We start from the raw sequence: 19,352 nt of genomic DNA, 5'->3' as shown, positions 1-19,352 counted from the left end.
CTGCTTCTCCCTCTGACCCTCCTCACTCTCATGCTCTCTTTCTCTCTCTCACTCTCTCTCAAATAAATAAGTAAAAACCTTTAAAAAAAAAAGTCAACTTCAATAATACAGGCCCAGGAGGAGAGGAAGAACTCTGCCTGAGGCACTAGCATATTAAGTCCGATTATAAGGACCTTATGAATGGAAAAAAGGGCATGAATAGACAGCTGGGTAGTCCACTACGGACTTGTAGGTGACTTAGCTTGGAATGAGTGGCATTTCCATGCGGAACTGGCAGGCAGTATCTAGCCTTGCTGCTTCCACTGTATGAAATAACAGTGCAGCATCTAAGTCCCCAGCAAATGTCTATCAAATGAATCACGATGTAGCAAATAAAGCAGGTATCTTTTTTCCTAGACTTTTAATTTTTTTATGGTTTAATAAGGTAGACATTCTTTTAGACTGCTCACTATTTTAATGTCTTAATGTTTGTATCAAATACATTTTATTTAGTGGGAATTCGAGAATATTTTACATTGTGGGTTAGGGCTAGATCATTTTACACGTTGTTCAGTCAAACACACTTACTTTGCCACTGACTGGCCCACTGTTATGTCCTGCAGAATCAGGCTCTTCCACATAGATGGTATAAAAAGCAGGCCTAGGGGTAAAAGGGAAACGGAGAAAGCCATTATCAGCTTGGAATAAACTTGCAGGTGGGATCTGGGAAGTGTATACGTTTAGAACTTGGTGGCAGTTTCCTTCTCTTCCTCTGGCCTCTTTCTCTTGGTCCAAGCCCAGTGGTCCAGCTTGGCCCCAGCACAAAGTTCTTCTAACAGGAAGTCAGTGAGACCTTCTTGGGTGTGAGTGGGGCTCTGACTCGTTTAGGAAAATCTGTCTTGCTCTTGCTGCTGAGTCCTCTCCCACTGTGCCCAGGCCTTTATATTTGCCACCCTCTTGACTTTCAGCCCACTCTTTGTTCTGCCATTCTCCTTCTTTCTTTAAATGTCTGGTTTCTGCTGACCTGCTGCTTCTTGCACGATGCTCTGACTCCAAGCCTTTGCTGGGGCCCTGCTCTGGCACCTCGGGTTCCCTGAGTCTGTCCTTATAACAAAGGTTCTGCTCTGCTCTCCATTCTGCCTCCAGGCTGTATCTGGTTCTGTGATACCTGCCTCTACTCTCTGTTACTGGCTCCATCTCTATTGCCCCATAATGCCCATCACATTCTCAAGAGCAAATAATTCTTGAAAATTTCTTAAAAAAAAAAAAAAAAAAGACATCCAAGTTTCTTTCAGAAATGGTCATTTGCAGTAAAGAAATAATTTTATATTATACCCACGAATATCCCAATAGGATAGTACTTCTCTGATACTAAATAATACCTTTCAGCTTTGGGCAGGTCCAGCCATTTTAACAAGGTAAAGATCCTTTCTTCATATGAGATACTTCTGAAGAGGAAAAAATAATTTTCAAAAATTAATCAAATTAGAAATAATTCCATTATATTCCTACTCAGGAAGACAGGTTGATATTTTTAGATACCCATTTTGTGTTCATATGTGATCAGAATACTGAAGGGGACTCAGGATTACTCAAAGGGATGCCTGTTTTCAATAATTATATAGAGATATATTTGTTTCAATATAAATTAAATGTATATTGTTCTCTTTCCTTCTTATCCTTCCCTCCTGCAGTTTTCCAACTGAAATAAAAGACCATTAATTATTATCCATTCATCTAATTTATTTTTATTTACTTCATTCATTTATACATTTATGTTATATTGAGCATCTAGTGTCACACACTATTAGTTCAATTTAAACAAAATTTATTAGTGGGTAAACCAAAGATGCTTTCCTTTCTAGAGATGACATTCTAGTGAAGACAAACAATAAACAATAGATCTGATACACAAATAAATTATATAGTGTATCACAAGGTGACAAGTGTTATGTAGAAAAGATAAGACTATAGCACAGTAAGGGCACTACAAAACCAGGGTGGGGATGGTTTGGAGTTTGAAATCTTTGATCAGACCAAGACAATACTGGGAAAGTAATTTTTGTGCAACAGCCTCAAAGCGTTGAGGGAACAGGCTGTACAGATACATGGAGTGAGTTATCTCAGGCAGAGGGAACAATCAGCACAAAGGCCCTAAGTAGAGCAAGCCAGGTGTGTCAAGGCCCACCCAGGAGGTCAGAACCTGGTAGTGGGAGAGGAAGTCTGAGACACAGGGGATTGGTTAGGGTCATACCAATAGGGCCCTGCAGGTTTCTACTGTGAATGGGACAGGGGGCCATGGAAGTTTTTGGTGCAAAGAAGTGTCCTAAGTGGACATGTTTTTTTTAAGTTACCATGCTGGTTGGTGGATTAAGAGTAGATGATAGGAGACAAAAACAGAAGCAGGGAAATGTGCAAAGAGGCAAGTGCAGTAATATAGGCAAAAAGACAATGGTAGCTCCAACCACAGCAGTAATGCTGGAAATAATAGAAAGTTCTCAGACTGCATATATTTTGAATTATAGCCACAAGCATTTACTGACAGACCAGATGAGGGATGTAAGAGAGAGGAATCAATGATGACTTCAAGATTTTTGACCCAAACAACTGGAAAAACAGAATTACTATCAAGCTTATGACCAAAAATGTCCTAATCATGGCTGCGTAGGTGGGATCATCTCTGCAAACACTTCACTACCTGTTGTATATCTTATATATGGAAGGAAAGGACCCATTGACAGCCACGTCTGATCCAGGCCAAAAGAAGCTACCAGCTTTTAAACCTTGATACATTGCTGTCAGCCAGATCTGTAAGAAGAAAAAATTTAAGGTAAGTGAAGAGAATAATTAGTGTAGACTGGTAGGAATAGTGCCATTTTTTTGAAATTAAACAGTATTGACAGTTGCAAAATTTAATTACCCAGGGATCTACCTCAAAAATCAAAAACATATTAAGGCAGTAAGAAAGATCTTTTTTTTTCCCAAATTGGTGAAATTGTACAGTTCCTCCTTCCCTTTTAAAGGATCATAAAACAAAATTGGAGTGGGGGGCATTAACAGAAAATCCTTTGAGAAGTTTCTATATTGATATGTAGAATCTTCATGATTCAATGAATCTTGGATTCACTGATATGAATCCAAGTTTCGAAAGAAGGCAAGTTAGGTGAGCAATCATACATAAGTGGTGAAACACCTTCCCACCACCCTCCACCCTTAGAAATTAGAAGGATAATGCAAAAGTGGAGAGGGGGAGTGTGATCCACCGTAACACTGAAGAATGGAGATTATTTTGGAGTCACATGTAGAATGCTACATACTGGTTGTCCTTGCCACCAAGCGGGATTATTTTTCTCTTTTGATGAAAGTGAAAAATTCAAGTTGAGGTTTACATCGTACATGTTATTGTCGATGATGCCGTGGGATTCTGGATATAATCCCTAAAATGATCATTTCAAAAACGATTTAGAATAAATTGATGTATCAATAAAACACAGTTAAATTGAAATAGTGTAAGATCTATAACTCAGGTCTTGGAAAGATGTCATATACCTTTCAAAATAAAACCTCTGGGTCTGAACCCAAATACCAAATATATATATGTGCATGTGTGTGTGTGTGTGTATGTACATACATAGGTATTGGTGTTAGGGTAGGTATAGGTGTAGGTATAAGTATAGGTATTTATACACATGTGTAGCTATTCTGGCTCTACCATAGTCTAGAGCAGAAAATGAATGACATTAGGCAGATGGCTTGTGCTGATGATGTTAATACAACTCTTATGTGATTAATTACTGTATATTAAAGTTTCCTGCATTATAATAATGATCAGCCACTGGTTATATTGGCAAAAATAGCAAGAAATGTACTACTTGGAAGCTTTTAAGTATCAAATATCTTGGATAAAGGGGTTAAATGTGTTACTAGCACTTTAGAATGGACCCTGCCTAGTCTCTAACCATCTTCCTTTCCACCCATCAATCAATCCAATAATTCTTACAATACGATCACACATATTTCTTTTTTCTATACATTCCACTGAATGCCTATGATAGCTCATGCATTTATAACCACTTTTAGGTAGATTAATTTAGAGATATTCCTTCAGAACATAGAATACATACATACAGTAAGTTATTAGCACGTATGTATAATCCCTTATTTATATATACATGTTATATGTGTGTTTACATATAATGTATATATATTTATGTATGTGTCCATAGGTACATTCAATCCTTTTTTTATTGAAGCATAGCTGACATACTATGTTATAGCAGTTTCAGGTGTAGAATATAGTGACTTGACAATTCTATTCAGGTGTACAACATAGTGATCTGACAATTCTATACATTACACTATGTCTACCATGGTAACTGTAGTCGCCATCTGTCACCATACATTATGATCTTATTGTTCGCTATACTCCTCATGCTGTAGTCTTTTTTTTTTTAAGATTTATTTATTTGACAGAGAGAGATCACAAGTAGACAGAGAGGCAGGCAGAGAATGAGAGAGAGAGAGAGGGAAGCAGGCTCCCTGCTGAGCAGAGAGCCCGATGAGGGACTCGATCCCAGGACCCCGAGATCATGACCCGAGCCGAAGGCAGCAGCTTAACCCACTGAGCCACCCAGGTGCCCCCTCATGCTGTACTCTTCATCCCTGTGACTTATAACTGGAAGTTTGTATCTCTAAATCCCCCTCACTTATATTATTAATCCCCCAACTCCCTCCCCTCTGGCAACCACCACTTTGTACTCTGTATTTCTGATCTTGTTTCTGTTATTTTGGCTTTTGCTTGTTAGTTGTTCATTTGTTTTGGTTTTTAGACTCCTCATATAAGTAAAATCATAGGGTATTTGTCTTTCTCTGTCTGACCTATTTCACTTGGCATAATACCCTCTAGGTTTAACCACGTTGTCACAAATGGCAAAATATCGTTCTTTTTTATAGATGAGTAATAGTCCCTATATACCATACACAGTGCAATATTACTCACCCACCAAAAAAAGAAACCTTGCCATTTGCAACAGACACTTAAATACTTCTGTAACTTGGCTATTGTTGTAAATAATACTGCAACAAACATAGGAGTGTATGTCTTTTCACTTTAGTGCTTTCATTTTCTTTCCAGATCATATGCTATTTCTATTTGTAATTGTTTGCAGAAACTCCATATCGTTTTCCACAGTGACTGCACCTATTTACATTCCTACCACCAGTGAATGAAGTTTCCTTGTCCTCCACACCCTCGCTGACATTTGTTATTTCTTGTCTTTTTGATACTAGCCATCCTGGCAGGCATAAGGTGGTATCTCATTGTGGTTTTTATTGCATTTCCTTGTTGTCTCTAGTAATTACGTTCTATAAAGTTGCTGCAAACACTGAATTAGTGAATACTGAACCACTACCCTTAGAGAAAATATAAGGATAGGTTCCTGTAAGCTTCTAGTCATAAGACTTTTGTCCGCTGATCAATACATAATCTTGTTTTTGTCTGTTTTTGTTTAAAGATACCTTATGTACCCTAGGTTATTGGTTCACTATAACTCAGGCCTGAATGTAACTTATCTAACACACATGTATCTTCTCTATGAGGCACATCACAGCCATTTTGCTCTTAGGAACACCAAACAGTGCTTCAGCACTACGCTGGAGGGCTATTTTAAGCAGCAATTTAAAAATCAACAAAAAGCACAAACATGTAAAAACTCTGACACTAAACAGGCAGTAGACTGTGGAAACAACACTAGTTTACTGTATGAGAGTTACCATATGAAAGACAGAGTGTCGCCTTGGTAGACCTCAGGGGGGAGTATGTGAGCTATGAAATTTGAGTATTTAGGAAAATCTGCAAGTATATGTATGTATATATGCACTCATGTGTATAAATGTTTGTGTATATATATGTATATACATACACAAACAAGCATACATTCATAAATTACATATTATTACTTAAGAGTTAAAATTTAAATATTATAGTTACTGTTCCATAGCAATAAAAGTATAAATGCAAAGCAATAAATAAAAGTAATAAAGTAATAAAGACATAAATATCTTTGTGTCTGGAAAGTAATACAAACACAATATCCTTTGGCCTTTGGTAATAAAGGTTGAGTGAAGGACTCCTTAAGATGTGTTCTAGATCTATAAAAGTTATATAATTTTCTTTTCTTTTGAGTTCATTTTGATCATTTCACTTATTTCTTATCACCTGAGAACTCACTTGCTTCACCTGCTTTATCTAAAGAGATCTAACAGCATGAATTTATTTGAAACAGAAGGCTTTGTCAAGTTAAATATAATGAAAAGATTAGGAAAAAAAGAAATTTCCTACATCAAAGTGGCTGTCCCCACACATACCTACATTTCCCAGAAGACCTTCAGATAAATGGAGGCAAATCCAAAGATCAAAAGGAGAATGTATTTCTCACCTCTGAGAAGCTATCCTAGACTGTCACACAGGTGAATTAGCCTATTGCTGGGACATTCAGTCATACTTCACACCTCAGAGCACTGGACTGGCCTTGCAAATGAGATGCTACCTCCTAGCCTGAATGAAGCCATGAACTTATGAAACATGTAGCATGGGGATCAGCCACTTCCTACCTCAGTGGGTCTGTGGTGACCAGTTGCCTGTCTATGGGCTGTCTGACTTGCCACTGGGCCAAGCACTTACCGTGACAATCGTGTAATGATTTGGGAAGGTTTTGGTTGGATAGACAGCTCTCATGTACTTTGAATGAATTCCACATGTTTCTGCAACAAAGCACAACAAGAAATTAAGAAGCTGCAGTGCTCACAAAACCCTACTTGTAGTAGCTGTGGTGGCAGCAGCTCTCTGGACCCAGGAAGCCCATAACCCCAAAGGTGAGGACCTGGGCTGCTTGGTGGGAGGCAGAGGGTACCTTGGCCCCCATCAACAATGGGTACCCCCCCACCACCATATTGGACTGACTCTAACTCAAAAAACCCCCAGAGCTACCAGCTGGGTTGAGGGAAGGGATCCATCGTATTGTTCAGAAGCACCGAAGCACCACCTCCCTCCCCTAAATCAGGCTGAGAAGGAACCACCCAGCTCTTAACTCTGCCTGGTTGTTTTTCTTTCCCACCCCAGGTTATTTTTTGTCTACCCTCTAGCCCCTACCTCTGAAGCCATTTTATAAACTATCATGCGCCACCCGAGCCTACAGTAAAAACAAAAACAGGCTTTCCCCATGGGGTGGGGGGTAGAATTATTTTTTTCCTCAGAAGGTTATTTTTATAAATAAAAACTTAAACATACAATTTTCCAGAGAAATAAAAAACTAAGAGTGGATTAAAGATGGAAAGAGGTCAAATTCTGACGTCTACAATTCCTCCATCCCAAGGAGTGTCAGTTTTTAGTAGAGAAATGAGTCAAATCAAGGGTCTACATTTTTCTGTAAAGACCTGATAATAAATATGTTGGGCATTGCAACTCCATATGGTCTGTTGAGGCCCAAAAGCATCCACAGGCACTACGTGAACAAATAAGAATGGCTGTCCTCCAATAAAAATTAATGGATGTTGAAATTTGAATTTCACATAATTTGTACCTGTCACAAAGTATTCTCTTCTTTTTCCCCCAACCATTTAAGAATGTAAAACAATTCTTACCATTTAACAGACCACACAAAAACAGAGTGGGCCACATTTTGACCACAGGCCACAGCTTGCTGACCCCTCAGCTAAGCGTACCCTAAATTATACACTACCACCAGCTTTGTTTTTACTGCTCCCCTCCTTCTGAACCAGATCATTAGGATGAGAATTTCTAGATCACATTTGCATCTCAGCTAATGGTTCTTAAATGACAATATCCAATATGACAAAAGTCAACACAACTATCCAGGCAACTGAGAAGGATTTGACTTGTATCAAGAGCATAAGCCCATGTCACGTAGTAACATTTACCAAATGAGCTAACTTCACTACTCATTATTTTTACCACGGTTTCCATCGGATCACTACAGTTTCCTGCTCTGTTTTCCACAAAGCATGGCGTCAATTTTGCTTTCAAATGTTCTGTTGTTTTTGGTCTGTGCAATGACCCTGCTGAAGGAGGTCAGAACCATTACAACATTGCTGTTCCCTCTGCAACAGTGACTTGTGAGAAATTTCCCATACTCAAATTCTATAAGAAAACTTCACCATTATTGATTCTATATAGGTGAAAAATAAAGCAAAAATGATTACTGTAAAGCAAGTAACAAATTTAGCAGCTGGAAATAATGAATGTTTGCTCAAATAGCCTTGGAGTTGGTCCAATATGCAGTGTTCCCAATATGGAAATTTCATATTGGGATGACCCCTTCAGAACCACCTTGGGCTATGTATCAAGTTTACTAAATAGGACTCTAGTAGGAATTGAAGGGTAAGTGGAAGGTGAAGAAAAGGGAGCTCAATCAATCAATCAATCAATCTACATTTGTGGTTAGCATCCCAAGTGGTTCTGATGTACCTAAGTTTGAGGTATGCCTTGCAATTTGATTCTTAAGTTTAATTAAAGATTAAAATAATCTTTTTCTTCTTTTTTTAGTCAATACTACCAACAAATAAATCTCGACCTCAGAGAAAGGTACATGTATTATTGTTAGTCATATGGTAAGAAAATAAAATGAGACCCAATTGATTATACAATGAAAAGAATTTAAGTAGGGGAAAAAACATAAAAAATAAACAGAAATACAAAGTCAGTTTCTGTTTTTATTTCCTTCAAACATGGGTAACGTAATTAAACGCTTACATGCCTAAAGGCACGGAGTATAAAATAAAATATAAACTAAGCTACTGGTAATGGAAGGACATGACACCTCCCTCTTGAGAATGTCCCAAATAGGCCACACCTGCTAACTATCCATGACTCAGACTACCATTTGGATCACTGGACTTTGAACCAGAGCTATTGTAGAACAGCTCACAGAAAGCAAAATCTTCAACTGTTTCTTCTAGAACTTAACAATCTAAATTAAAGCTAAAAGAATAATTCTGGAAGGGCACACAATAAACCAATAATAGTCACTTCTTTAGAGATAAGCTAGAAATCAGGAAAGAGTTTTATTGTTTGTTGGCTGGTTGTTGTTTTTCTATTATATACATATTTTTCCCTACTATATACATTTTAATATTGTTTTTAAAAGTTTATCATTTGTATAATTTGTTCCTTAAAAAAACTTTTTAAAAGGGATGTACCAACCAAAAAAATCTGAAAATATAAATGGAATAAACACATACTCCCAGTAACTATAAACTGTAAGGAGCAGAAAACTAAATGGATGAGTAGGGGAACAGCTGACAGAAGTAGCAAAAGCAGTACTAGGATGGAAGTGTATAGCAACAAACACCTACGTTAAAAAAGAACTTTTAAATAAACAACCTTACTTTCTACCCCAAGGGACTAGGAAAAGAACAAAAGGAACCCAAGCAGAAGGAAGGAGACAATAAAGATTACAGCAGACATAAATAAAATAAAGAATAGAAAAATAATTTTTAAAATTACAAAAACTAAACTTGGTTTTTTGAAAAGATAAAATTAATAAACCTTTAGCTAGACTACACCTTTCAAAAGAGAAAAGCCTAAGATTAGAAGACTTCGCTGCTGAATTCCATCAAACATTTAAAAAGAATTAATTTCAATCATTCTTAAACTCTTCCAAAACATTAAAAAAAAAAAAAAAACACCCAAACTCATTTTACGAGGATGGTGTTACCCTGATTCAAAGCCAGACAAAGACACCACAAGGAAAGGAAACTACAGGAAAATACACTTGAGGAACATAGATGCAAAAATCTTAATGGGATATACCACATTAATATAATACAGCATAAAAATCACATGATCATATCTCAACAGATGCAGAAAAGGCATTTGATAAAATTCAATACCCTTTCATGATAAAAACTCTCAACAAACTGGAAATGGAGGGATAATAAAGGCCATCTCTGGAAAGCCCACAGCTAACATCATACTCCACAATGAAAAACCAAGCTTTTCCAGTAAGATACTGGAGGCTTTCATACACCACAAACAATAACTAACTCAAAATGAGCTAAAGACTCAAAATATAAGGCCTGAAACTGTTAAAGTCTCAGAACAAAAGAGGAGGAAAGATTCATGACATTGTTTTAGTAATGATTTCATGAATATGATACCAAGAGCACAAACAACAAAAGCAAAAATAGACTAGCAGGACTATATCAAACTAAAAAGCTTTTGTGCCACAGAGGAAACCATCAACGGAAACAACATATGGAATGGAAGAAAATATTTACAAATTGTGTATCTGATAAGGAATTGATTCCTAAAATATATAATGAATTCTTACAACTCTAGAAAAAAAAAACCCACTTAAAAATGCACTAAGGATTTGAATAAACATTTCTCTGAAGAAGACCTATAAATGACCAATACATAAGGAAAAGATGATCAGGGATGCCTGGGTGGCTCAGTTGATTAAGCATCTGCCTTCAGCTCAGGCCATGATCCTAGGGTCCTGGATCGAGTCCTGCATTAGGCTCCTTGCTCAGCAGGGAGCTTGCTTCTCCCTCTGCCTGCCACTCCCCCTGCTTGTGCGCACTCTCTTTTTCTTTGACAAATAAATAAATAAAATCTTTTTTAAAAAAGAAGTACAATGTTAATTTTAGCCATTCTGACTGGTGTGAGGTGGTATCTCATTGTGGTTTTGATTTGTATTTCCCTGATGCCGAGTGATGTGGAGCACTTTTTCATGTGTCTGTTGGCCATCTGGATGTCTTCCTTGCAGAAATGTCTGTTCATGTCTTCTGCCCATTTCTTGATTGGATTATTTGTTCTTTGGGTGTTGAGTTTGCTAAGTTCTTTATAGATTTTGGACACTAGCCCTTTATCCGATATGTCATTTGCAAATATCTTCTCCCATTCTGTCAGTTGTCTTTTGGTTTTGTTAACTGTTTCCTTTGCTGTGCAAAAGCTTTTGATCTTGATGAAATCCCAATAGTTCATTTTTGCCCTTGCTTCCCTTGCCTTTGGCGATGTTCCTAGGAAGATGTTGCTGCGGTTGAGGTCGAAGAGGTTGCTGCCTGTGTTCTCCTCAAGGATTTTGATGGATTCCTTTCTCACATTGAGATCCTTCATCCATTTTGAGTCTATTTTCGTGTGTGGTGTAAGGAAATGATCCAATTTCATTTTTCTGCATGTGGCTGTCCAATTTTCCCAACACCATTTGTTGAAGAGGCTGTCTTTTTTCCATTGGACATTCTTTCCTGCTTTGTCGAAGATGAGTTGACCATAGAGTTGAGGGTCTATTTCTGGGCTCTCTATTCTGTTCCATTGATCTATGTGTCTGTTTTTGTGCCAGTACCATGCTGTCTTGATGATGACAGCTTTGTAATAGAGCTTGAAGTCCGGAATTGTGATGCCACCAACTTTGGCTTTCTTCTTCAATATTGCTAAAATTAACAAGTCAGGAGATGACAGATGCTGGCGAGGATGCGGAGAAAGGGGAACCCTCCTACACTGTTGGTGGGAATGCAGGCTGGTGCAGCCACTCTGGAAAACAGCATGGAGGTTCCTCAAAATGTTGAAAATAGAGCTACCCTATGACCCAGCAATTGCACTGCTGGGTATTTACCCTAAAGATACAAACGTAGTGATCCAAAGGGGCACGTGTACCCGAATGTTTATAGCAGCAATGTCTACAATAGCCAAACTATGGAAAGAACCTAGATGTCCATCAACAGACGAATGGATAAAGAAGATGTGGTATATATACACAATGGAATACTATGCAGCCATCAAAAGAAATGAAATCTTGCCTTTTGCGACGACATGGATGGAACTAGAGGGTATCATGCTTAGCGAAATAAGTCAATCGGAGAAAGACAACTATCATATGATCTCCCTGATATGAGGGAGAGGAGATGCAACATGGTGGGTTAAGGGGGTAGGGGAAGAGTAAATGAAACAAGATGGGATTGGGAAGGAGACAAACCATAAGTGACTCTTAATCTCACAAAACAAACTGAGGGTTAATGGGGGGGTGTGGGGGGTTGGGATTATGGACATTGGGGAGGGTATGTGCTATGGTGAGTGCTGTGAAGTGTGTAAACCTGGCGATTCACAGACCTGTACCCCTGGGGATAAAAAGATATTATATGTTTATGAAAAATAAAATTTAAAAAAAAAAAAAAAAGTACAATGTCACTGAACATCATGAAAATGCAAATCAAAACCACAATGAGTTATCACTGCACACCTGTTAGGACAGCTATTATCAGAAACACAAAAAACGAGTGTTGGTAAGGGAATGGAGAAGTTGCAACCTTTTTAACTTTTATTTTATTTATGTTATGTCACCATAGAGTACATCATTAGTTTTTGATGTAGTGTTCCATTATCCATTGTTTGTGTATAATACCCAGTGCTCCATGCAAACATGCCCTCCTTAATACCTATCACTGCGCTAACCCATCCTCCAACCCCCTCCCCTCTAAAACCCTCAGTCTCTTTCCCAGAGTTCATGGTCTATCATGGTTCATGTCCCCCTCTGATTTGTCCCCTTCATTTTTCCCTTCCTTCTCCTAATGTGTTCATGCCATTTCTCATGTTCCACAAATAGGTGAAACCATGTAATAATTGACTTTCTCTGCTTAACTTATTTCACTTAGCATAATCTCCTCCAGTCCCATGCACGCTGATGCAAAAGCTGGGTATTCATCCTTTCTGATGGCTGAGTAATATATGGACCACATCTTTATCCATTCCTTTGTTGAAGGGCATCTCTGATCTTTCCACACTTTGGCTATTGTGGGCATTGCTGCTATGAACATTGGGGTGCATATGGTCCTTCTTTTCACTACATCTGTATCTTTGGGGTAAATACCCCAAAAATGCAATTGCTGGGTCATAGGGTAGCTCTATTTTTAATTTTTTGAGGAATCTCCACACTGTTTTCCGAAGTAGCTGCACCAACTTGCATTCCCACCAACAGCGTAGGAAGGTTCCCCTTTCTCCACATCCTCTCCAACATTTGCTGTTTCTTGCCTTGTCAATTTTTGCCTTTCTAACTGGTGTAAGGTGGTATCTCAATGTAGTTTTGATTTGAAATTCCCTGGTGGCTAGAGATGATGAACATTTTTTCATGTGTCTGTTAGACATTTGTATGTCTTCTTTGGAGAAGTGTCTGTTCATATCTTCTGCCCATTTTTTGACTTGTTATTTGTTTTCTGGGTGTTAAGTTCTAGAAGTTCTTTATAGAACTTGGTTATCAGCCCCTTGTCTGTAGTGCCATTTGCAAATATCTTCACCCATTCTGTGGGTTGCCTGTTTGTTTTGTTGACTGTTTCCTTTGCTGTGCAGAAGTTTTTTTATTTTGATGAAGTCCCAAAAGTTCACTTTTGCTTTTGTTTCCTTTGCCTTTGGAGATGTGTTTTGAAAGAAGTTGCTGTGGCCGATGTCAAAGAAGCTACTGCCTATGTTCTCTAGGATTTTGATGGATTCCTGTCTCACATTGAGGTCTTTCATCCATTTAGAGTTTATCTTTGTGTATGATGTAAGCAAATGGTTAAGTTCAACCTCTGTATGCTGATGATGAGACTACAAAATAATATAGCCACTGTAGAAAACAATATGAAGGTTTCTCAAATCATTAAAAATACAACTACACTATGATCCAGCAATCCTACTTCCAGATGTTTATCCAAAAGAATTGAGATCAAGATCTTGAAGAGCTATTAATACTCTCATGTTCAACATAACAGCATTCACAATAGCCAAGATGTAGAAACAATCCAAATATCCATCGACAGATAAATGCATTTTTTTAAAGATTTTATTTATTTATTTGACAGAGAGAAATCACAAGTAGGCAGAGAGGCAGGCAGAGAGAGAGGAGGAAGCAGGCTCCCTGCTGAGCAGAAAGCCCGATGTGGGGCTTGAACCCAGGATCTGGGATCATGACCTGAGCCGAAGGCAGCGGCTTAACCCACTGAGCCACCCAGGCGCCCCAGATAAATGCATTTTTAAGTGTAATATATAATAATGTATTTCATCCTTAAAAAAAAGAAGGAAATTCTACAACGTACAACCATATAGATGAACCTTGGGGATATTAAAAAAAGACAAATATACATGATTCCACTTACATGAGACATCTAAAAGATTCAAACTCATAGAAGCAAAGAATAGAAGGGTGGTTGCTAGGGTCTATGGGGAGGAGAAAGTGGAGAGTTGCTAATCAATGGGTATAAAATTTCATTTACATGAGATGAATAAACTCTAGAGATCTGCTATAAAACATTGGGCCTATAGATAACAATATTGCATTCTATATTTAAAAATCTACTAAGTGGCTAGGTCTCATGTTAAGTGTTTTTACCAAAATAAATTTAAAAAGGAAGAGGAGGAGGAGTCAGACAGATAATGGCATCTGGAGAATTTGTTCTGTTGTTCATGAATTTTAAACTTGGTAACTTGGTAAGTCTAATCTTCAAAACTCAGCAAATGTTGCCTGCTAAATACACCTGTTCTACTAGTCTTAGTCTATCCCCAGTTTCTCACCCAACTTTCAGGAAACCTGACTTAAGCCAAATCACCTCTCTCTTACTTGACAGTTTCCTGTTCTTGGGCCTCACTCTTTTTTTTTTCCTGCTCCCACCCACACAGACAAGACAATGACCTGCTCACTGGAGTTGAGTCAGTCCTTTTAACTATCACAAATTTGACTCATGGTGCTGTGCGGTATTAGCTCATGTCAGTTTCCATGACCACTGTCACTGTCACCCAACCCAGGGGGCTTGATGGGATACTGGAGATGGGGTACTAGAAGGTTCTTAAAGTGATGCCTGTTGTCACGTACCTCACCTCAAGCCTACCATTTGCAGGAGGTACTAATCCTAAGTCTTATCACATCTACTCTCAATGAGGCCTCCTGAAAGCTAATAGCCCATTTTGCCTTGGTAGGCCCAGTTAGTGATGTCTACACATTGAAAGGATCAAAATCTTGTCTGCGTGACTTAAAAAATACATATTAAACCTTAAAAGGGAACTCTCTCTATGGCCCAATATTTCACTGGTGTCACTTCCAACTCCGAGTGGGATGAGCAAATCAAATAATTCTACTTCAAAAGGGGTTCGGCTAAATTCTCTTTGGATACAGAATTTGATATCCAGCTCATTAATGAAAATGCAGATAAGGAAATAAAATGTGTGGGAAATATTAATTAACTTTCTGGGCCAAAATAACTCAGCGTTTCAATGGCAAGCACCGAATTTGGAGCCAGTTCTGTCAGAATCCCAAACTCTTCATGTTTTTGCTAAGGCTGTATCTCAGAGAGTGAGAGAAAAGCTGAAGCGACAAAGCACCTTGTGTTAGAGGGGGAAGCAGTCCAACATGGGATTTTATAGCTGGAATAAACAGTAGAGATCATTAGCACTAACCCTCTCATTTTACAAGTGAGGATACTAAGACCCAGACAAGGGAATGGACTTACTCAGGCTCAAATAGTTATTTTTAATTATTTGTAGAAAAATAAAAAGAGACACCAGTAAAATTGTGATAAACTTTGAGGCTCTTGGAAGCAAAAGAGGGCCTGGCAGAAGGGAGACAAAAGAAAGAAGGGGTAGGGAAGCCTATAGACCCGGGAGCCAACCCTCTGGGCCCTAACTGATACTTCTTAGCTCTGTGTCCTTAGGTACTTGGTTTCTCTTTATTAATAACCTTATAACATCATATGAGGACCAACTTTCCTGAAGAGAAGTGTCACATCCTGCTTAAGATGACAATAAGACCAATAATCATAATAGGACCTTAAAGTCATTCAGTGTGTACTACATTTATGTTCTCACAGTAGTCCCAACAGGTAGGAAGTGGCCATTTTACAACTCAAGAGAATGGGCACCAGTAGGTGAGATAAGCTTGCCCATGCTCTCACAGCTAATAAGCAGTGGAGCCAGTTTCCAGGCAGTTTACTTCTAGAATCAGACATAGATACTGGACCTTTTGCCTTCTGGAACACTGGTACATGCTGGCTCGGTTCTGCACTCAGGCTCCTTCAGGATCCTGTCCTTGCTGGTCACGTTGCTAAGACCCAGGACCCAAGTCTGACAAACACCGCTTGTGAGACAGTGTATGTGAACAGATTTCCATAGGATGGAACTTACATTCAAATACAAAACAAATCACAATAAACAAAAAGGTGAACGGGTTACAAAAAAAGGAGGAGCCTTCAAGTATGAAAATAGTTACTGTGAGTGGTAAATTCCTCAGGATCTTCAGAGGAGCTGGGAGAAGCCAAATGACTAATAAAGAAGGTCAGGAAGGAAGGTACCCATCAACAAATTGGCAAACTATTGTCCTTACCCTTGTGTGCCTATGGTTGTGGAAGACTTACTCAGTTTATTAATATTAGGTATGAGGGTGTGCCATGTCTGCAAATATTCAGCTCTAAATCCATCCATGGAAAACAAAATAACTGGTGGTAGTTCAAATCTGAAAATGGAAAACAAAATATTAGTCTATTATTTTGATTGTAAAAAAAAAATAAAGACACTTTGCTGTACTACTTACAATTCTCTAAATTAGAAAATGCTTAGAAAGTATGCTAAGAAAACAATCCTGGGTCAATTTTTTTCTTTCTCTTTTAAAAAATTGTTATCTCTTGGGGCACCCGTGTGGCTCAGTTGGTTAAGTGGCTGCCTTCAGTTCAGGTCGTGATCCCCAGAGTCCCAGGATTGAGCCCCACATGGGGATCTCTGCTCAACAGAAAAGTTTGCTTCTCCTTCTGACCCTTCTCCTTCTCATGCTCTCGCGCTCTCTCTCTCTCTCAAATAAATCTTTAAAAACAATTTAGAAATAAAAATTGTTATCTCCCTTAACCATCAGTTCTTCCAGTATGTAAGGAACCTCTAATTAGCTGCTAGTAATGACAGCAGGTCAGTAATCCCTTAGCTTCATTCAGTCTTTAGCATCTATTGAACCCTAAGCAGTTACTTGAACTCTCATAACGCAGTCCTGACCCACTCACCTAATACTTTGGAATCACTATAACAGAACATTAGTATCATTGCCTTACCTCAAATACATTTAGTATTTTACAGTGGTAAGTATACATGGAGCTTATTAATGGCAATTTTTCCACAGAGGTCAATTATCATTCTAGCAGAACATTAATAAAACATCCCCAGAGATGGGACTGTTAACCTCAGACCTTTCATGGACCTGAGTTTGCTAAAGAGTCAAGAGTTATGATTACTGAATTCAAGGCTCAAACTCAAAATCTGTTGAGGTTCTAATTCTACTGTATTTCAGATATAAGTATGATATGAAATTTATGAACTCTACAGCTTATGAGGTTATTATTTTAAAGTGCTACCCTTTGATTCTCTATCTAATATCCCACTAGATTAATATTAACATCAAAAGTATTACAATCTTTTTTTTTTATATCCATATTTAAGCTAAAGTGATGGAAGGTTAACTCTTAGGATATAGCCAGAGGTTGTCTTTTCTTCGTTTAATTTTTTTTTCACTTTTAAAATTTTACTTGTATATAATTTATATACAGACACACCCACACGCACACTTCACAGATGTATAGTTTGATAAATGTTTCCTAATTTCCTAACTGAACTCCACTGTGAACTTGATCACCCAAATCATGAAACAGAATACCAGCACCCTAGAATCCTCTCCTCAGGCTCCTTTCCACTTAATAGCCTCTGTAAACCACACCCCCACCAAGGGTGAGCAGAACCTTGACCTCAAACAAATAGATTTATATTTACAGGGGCGCCTGAGTGGCTCAGTGGGTTAAGCCTCTGCCTTCAGCTCGGGTCATGATCTCAGGGTCCTGGGATCGAGCCCCGCATCGGGCTCTCTGCTCAGCAGTGCTCTGCTCAGCAGTGAGCCTGCTTCCTCCTCTCTCTGCCTGCCTCTCTGCCTACTTGTGATCTCTCTCTCTCTCTCTCTGTCAAATAAATAAATAAAATCTTTAAAAAAAAAGATTTATATTTACATGCACATGGGATAATACAGGATGTATCCTGGCGTGACTGGCTTTTTTTTTTTTTACTGAACATTATGTTTGAGATTAATTCATACTGTTACATGGAGCTGTAGATCATTCATTCTCATGGCTGTCTTGTATTCCAGTGAATGAATAAACCACAACTTAGTCATCCTACTGTTGCTGGACATTTAGGTAATTTCCACTTTGGAGCTATTAGGAATAGAAGCTATAAACACCAACATTTGTTTTAAATTCCAAATACACTGCATGCAACTGATAATGTGAGGCTCATATTTCACTTTAGATGTGAATTTTAAATTTTTATACAGGGGGGAATTGGGTGGTTGGGTGATGGACATTGGTGAGGGTGAGTGCTGGGTGTTACGGACCTGTCCGCCTAAAACAAATAAAACATTATATGTTAATTTAAAAATTTTTTAATTAAAAACATAAATTTTTAAACAAAAACACACTTTTCCAAGAAACTTGATTGGAATTGTCCTTAAAAATTCTGATGAATATCCAATATTATTATGGAGAAAATTCTGAATGCTAATATAAACTATTTCTTTAAAGATTTATTTATTTTAGAGAGAGACTGAAAGAGTGCAAGTGAACAGGGGGAGGGGCAGAGGGAGAGAGAGAGAGAGAGAGAAAGAAATTCAAACAGACTTCCTGCTGAGCACAGAGCCTGATGTGGGGCTCACCCACTACCCATGAGATTGTGACCTGAACTGAAATCAAGAGTCTGGCACTCAACTGACTGAGCTACCTGGAAGCCCTTAATACAAACTATTAATAAGAAAAATAATTTCTATGCTTTTCAAGGTGCTGAGTAAAGCTAGAAAAATATCACCCTGGCCATCTAATTCCACACTGTAAGAGAAACTGAGGAGAGTTTGGAGGACAGGTCTATATGGTTTCCCAGAATACACATTTACTGTAGAGTAATTCATTTAACAAATATTTGAGTCAGACATTATACTAGGTATAGAAAATAAAGGCATGAAGGGATTACAGCCCTAACCTAGGGGATGAAATTGAGAAGTAAACAGGAGTGGTTAAAGGTGAGATTTGATTACACAATGCTACTCAACTACATAGGGGATGTCAGATTTGACCTTTGTAAGGTAAGAACAGACACATGAACTTGGCCTTAAAGAACGAATAGAAATAATATGAAAAGAGAATGGGACCAATGTGTTAATCAGAAAAAAAATATGCTGTGCAAAAGCCCATGTGAGAGATATGGTACACACACGCAATAACATTTATGAGTCTCAAAATCACTGGATTAAGAAAAATGACACAAGGGAACATATGGGATGATTCCATTTATATGAAATTCTAGAACAGGAATCTAT

The 19,352-nt window shown here is 38.2% G+C and overlaps 1 protein-coding gene across 2 annotated transcripts in view; it reads right to left on the bottom strand.

Moving 5' to 3' along the window:
* LOC111147510 (ectonucleotide pyrophosphatase/phosphodiesterase 3) overlaps positions 1-19,352 on the bottom strand; it is a 75,550-nt gene that overhangs the window by 40,332 nt on the left and 15,866 nt on the right. For both annotated transcript variants that reach the window (XM_022503533.1, XM_022503534.1), the window contains exons 6-11: positions 16,372-16,469; positions 6,662-6,741; positions 3,297-3,416; positions 2,678-2,787; positions 1,362-1,427; positions 568-640 (exon numbers count right to left, since the gene is read on the bottom strand). In XM_022503533.1, the coding sequence (XP_022359241.1) occupies positions 568-640; positions 1,362-1,427; positions 2,678-2,787; positions 3,297-3,416; positions 6,662-6,741; positions 16,372-16,469 (547 nt within the window). The remainder of the gene's footprint in view (positions 1-567; positions 641-1,361; positions 1,428-2,677; positions 2,788-3,296; positions 3,417-6,661; positions 6,742-16,371; positions 16,470-19,352) is intronic.

Source organism: Enhydra lutris, unplaced genomic scaffold, assembly GCF_002288905.1.
Source record: "Enhydra lutris kenyoni isolate GAN:26980312 unplaced genomic scaffold, ASM228890v2 scaffoldscaffold17, whole genome shotgun sequence".
NCBI classification, from domain to species: domain Eukaryota; kingdom Metazoa; phylum Chordata; class Mammalia; order Carnivora; family Mustelidae; genus Enhydra; species Enhydra lutris.
This window is presented reverse-complemented; position numbering and strand designations above follow the sequence as displayed.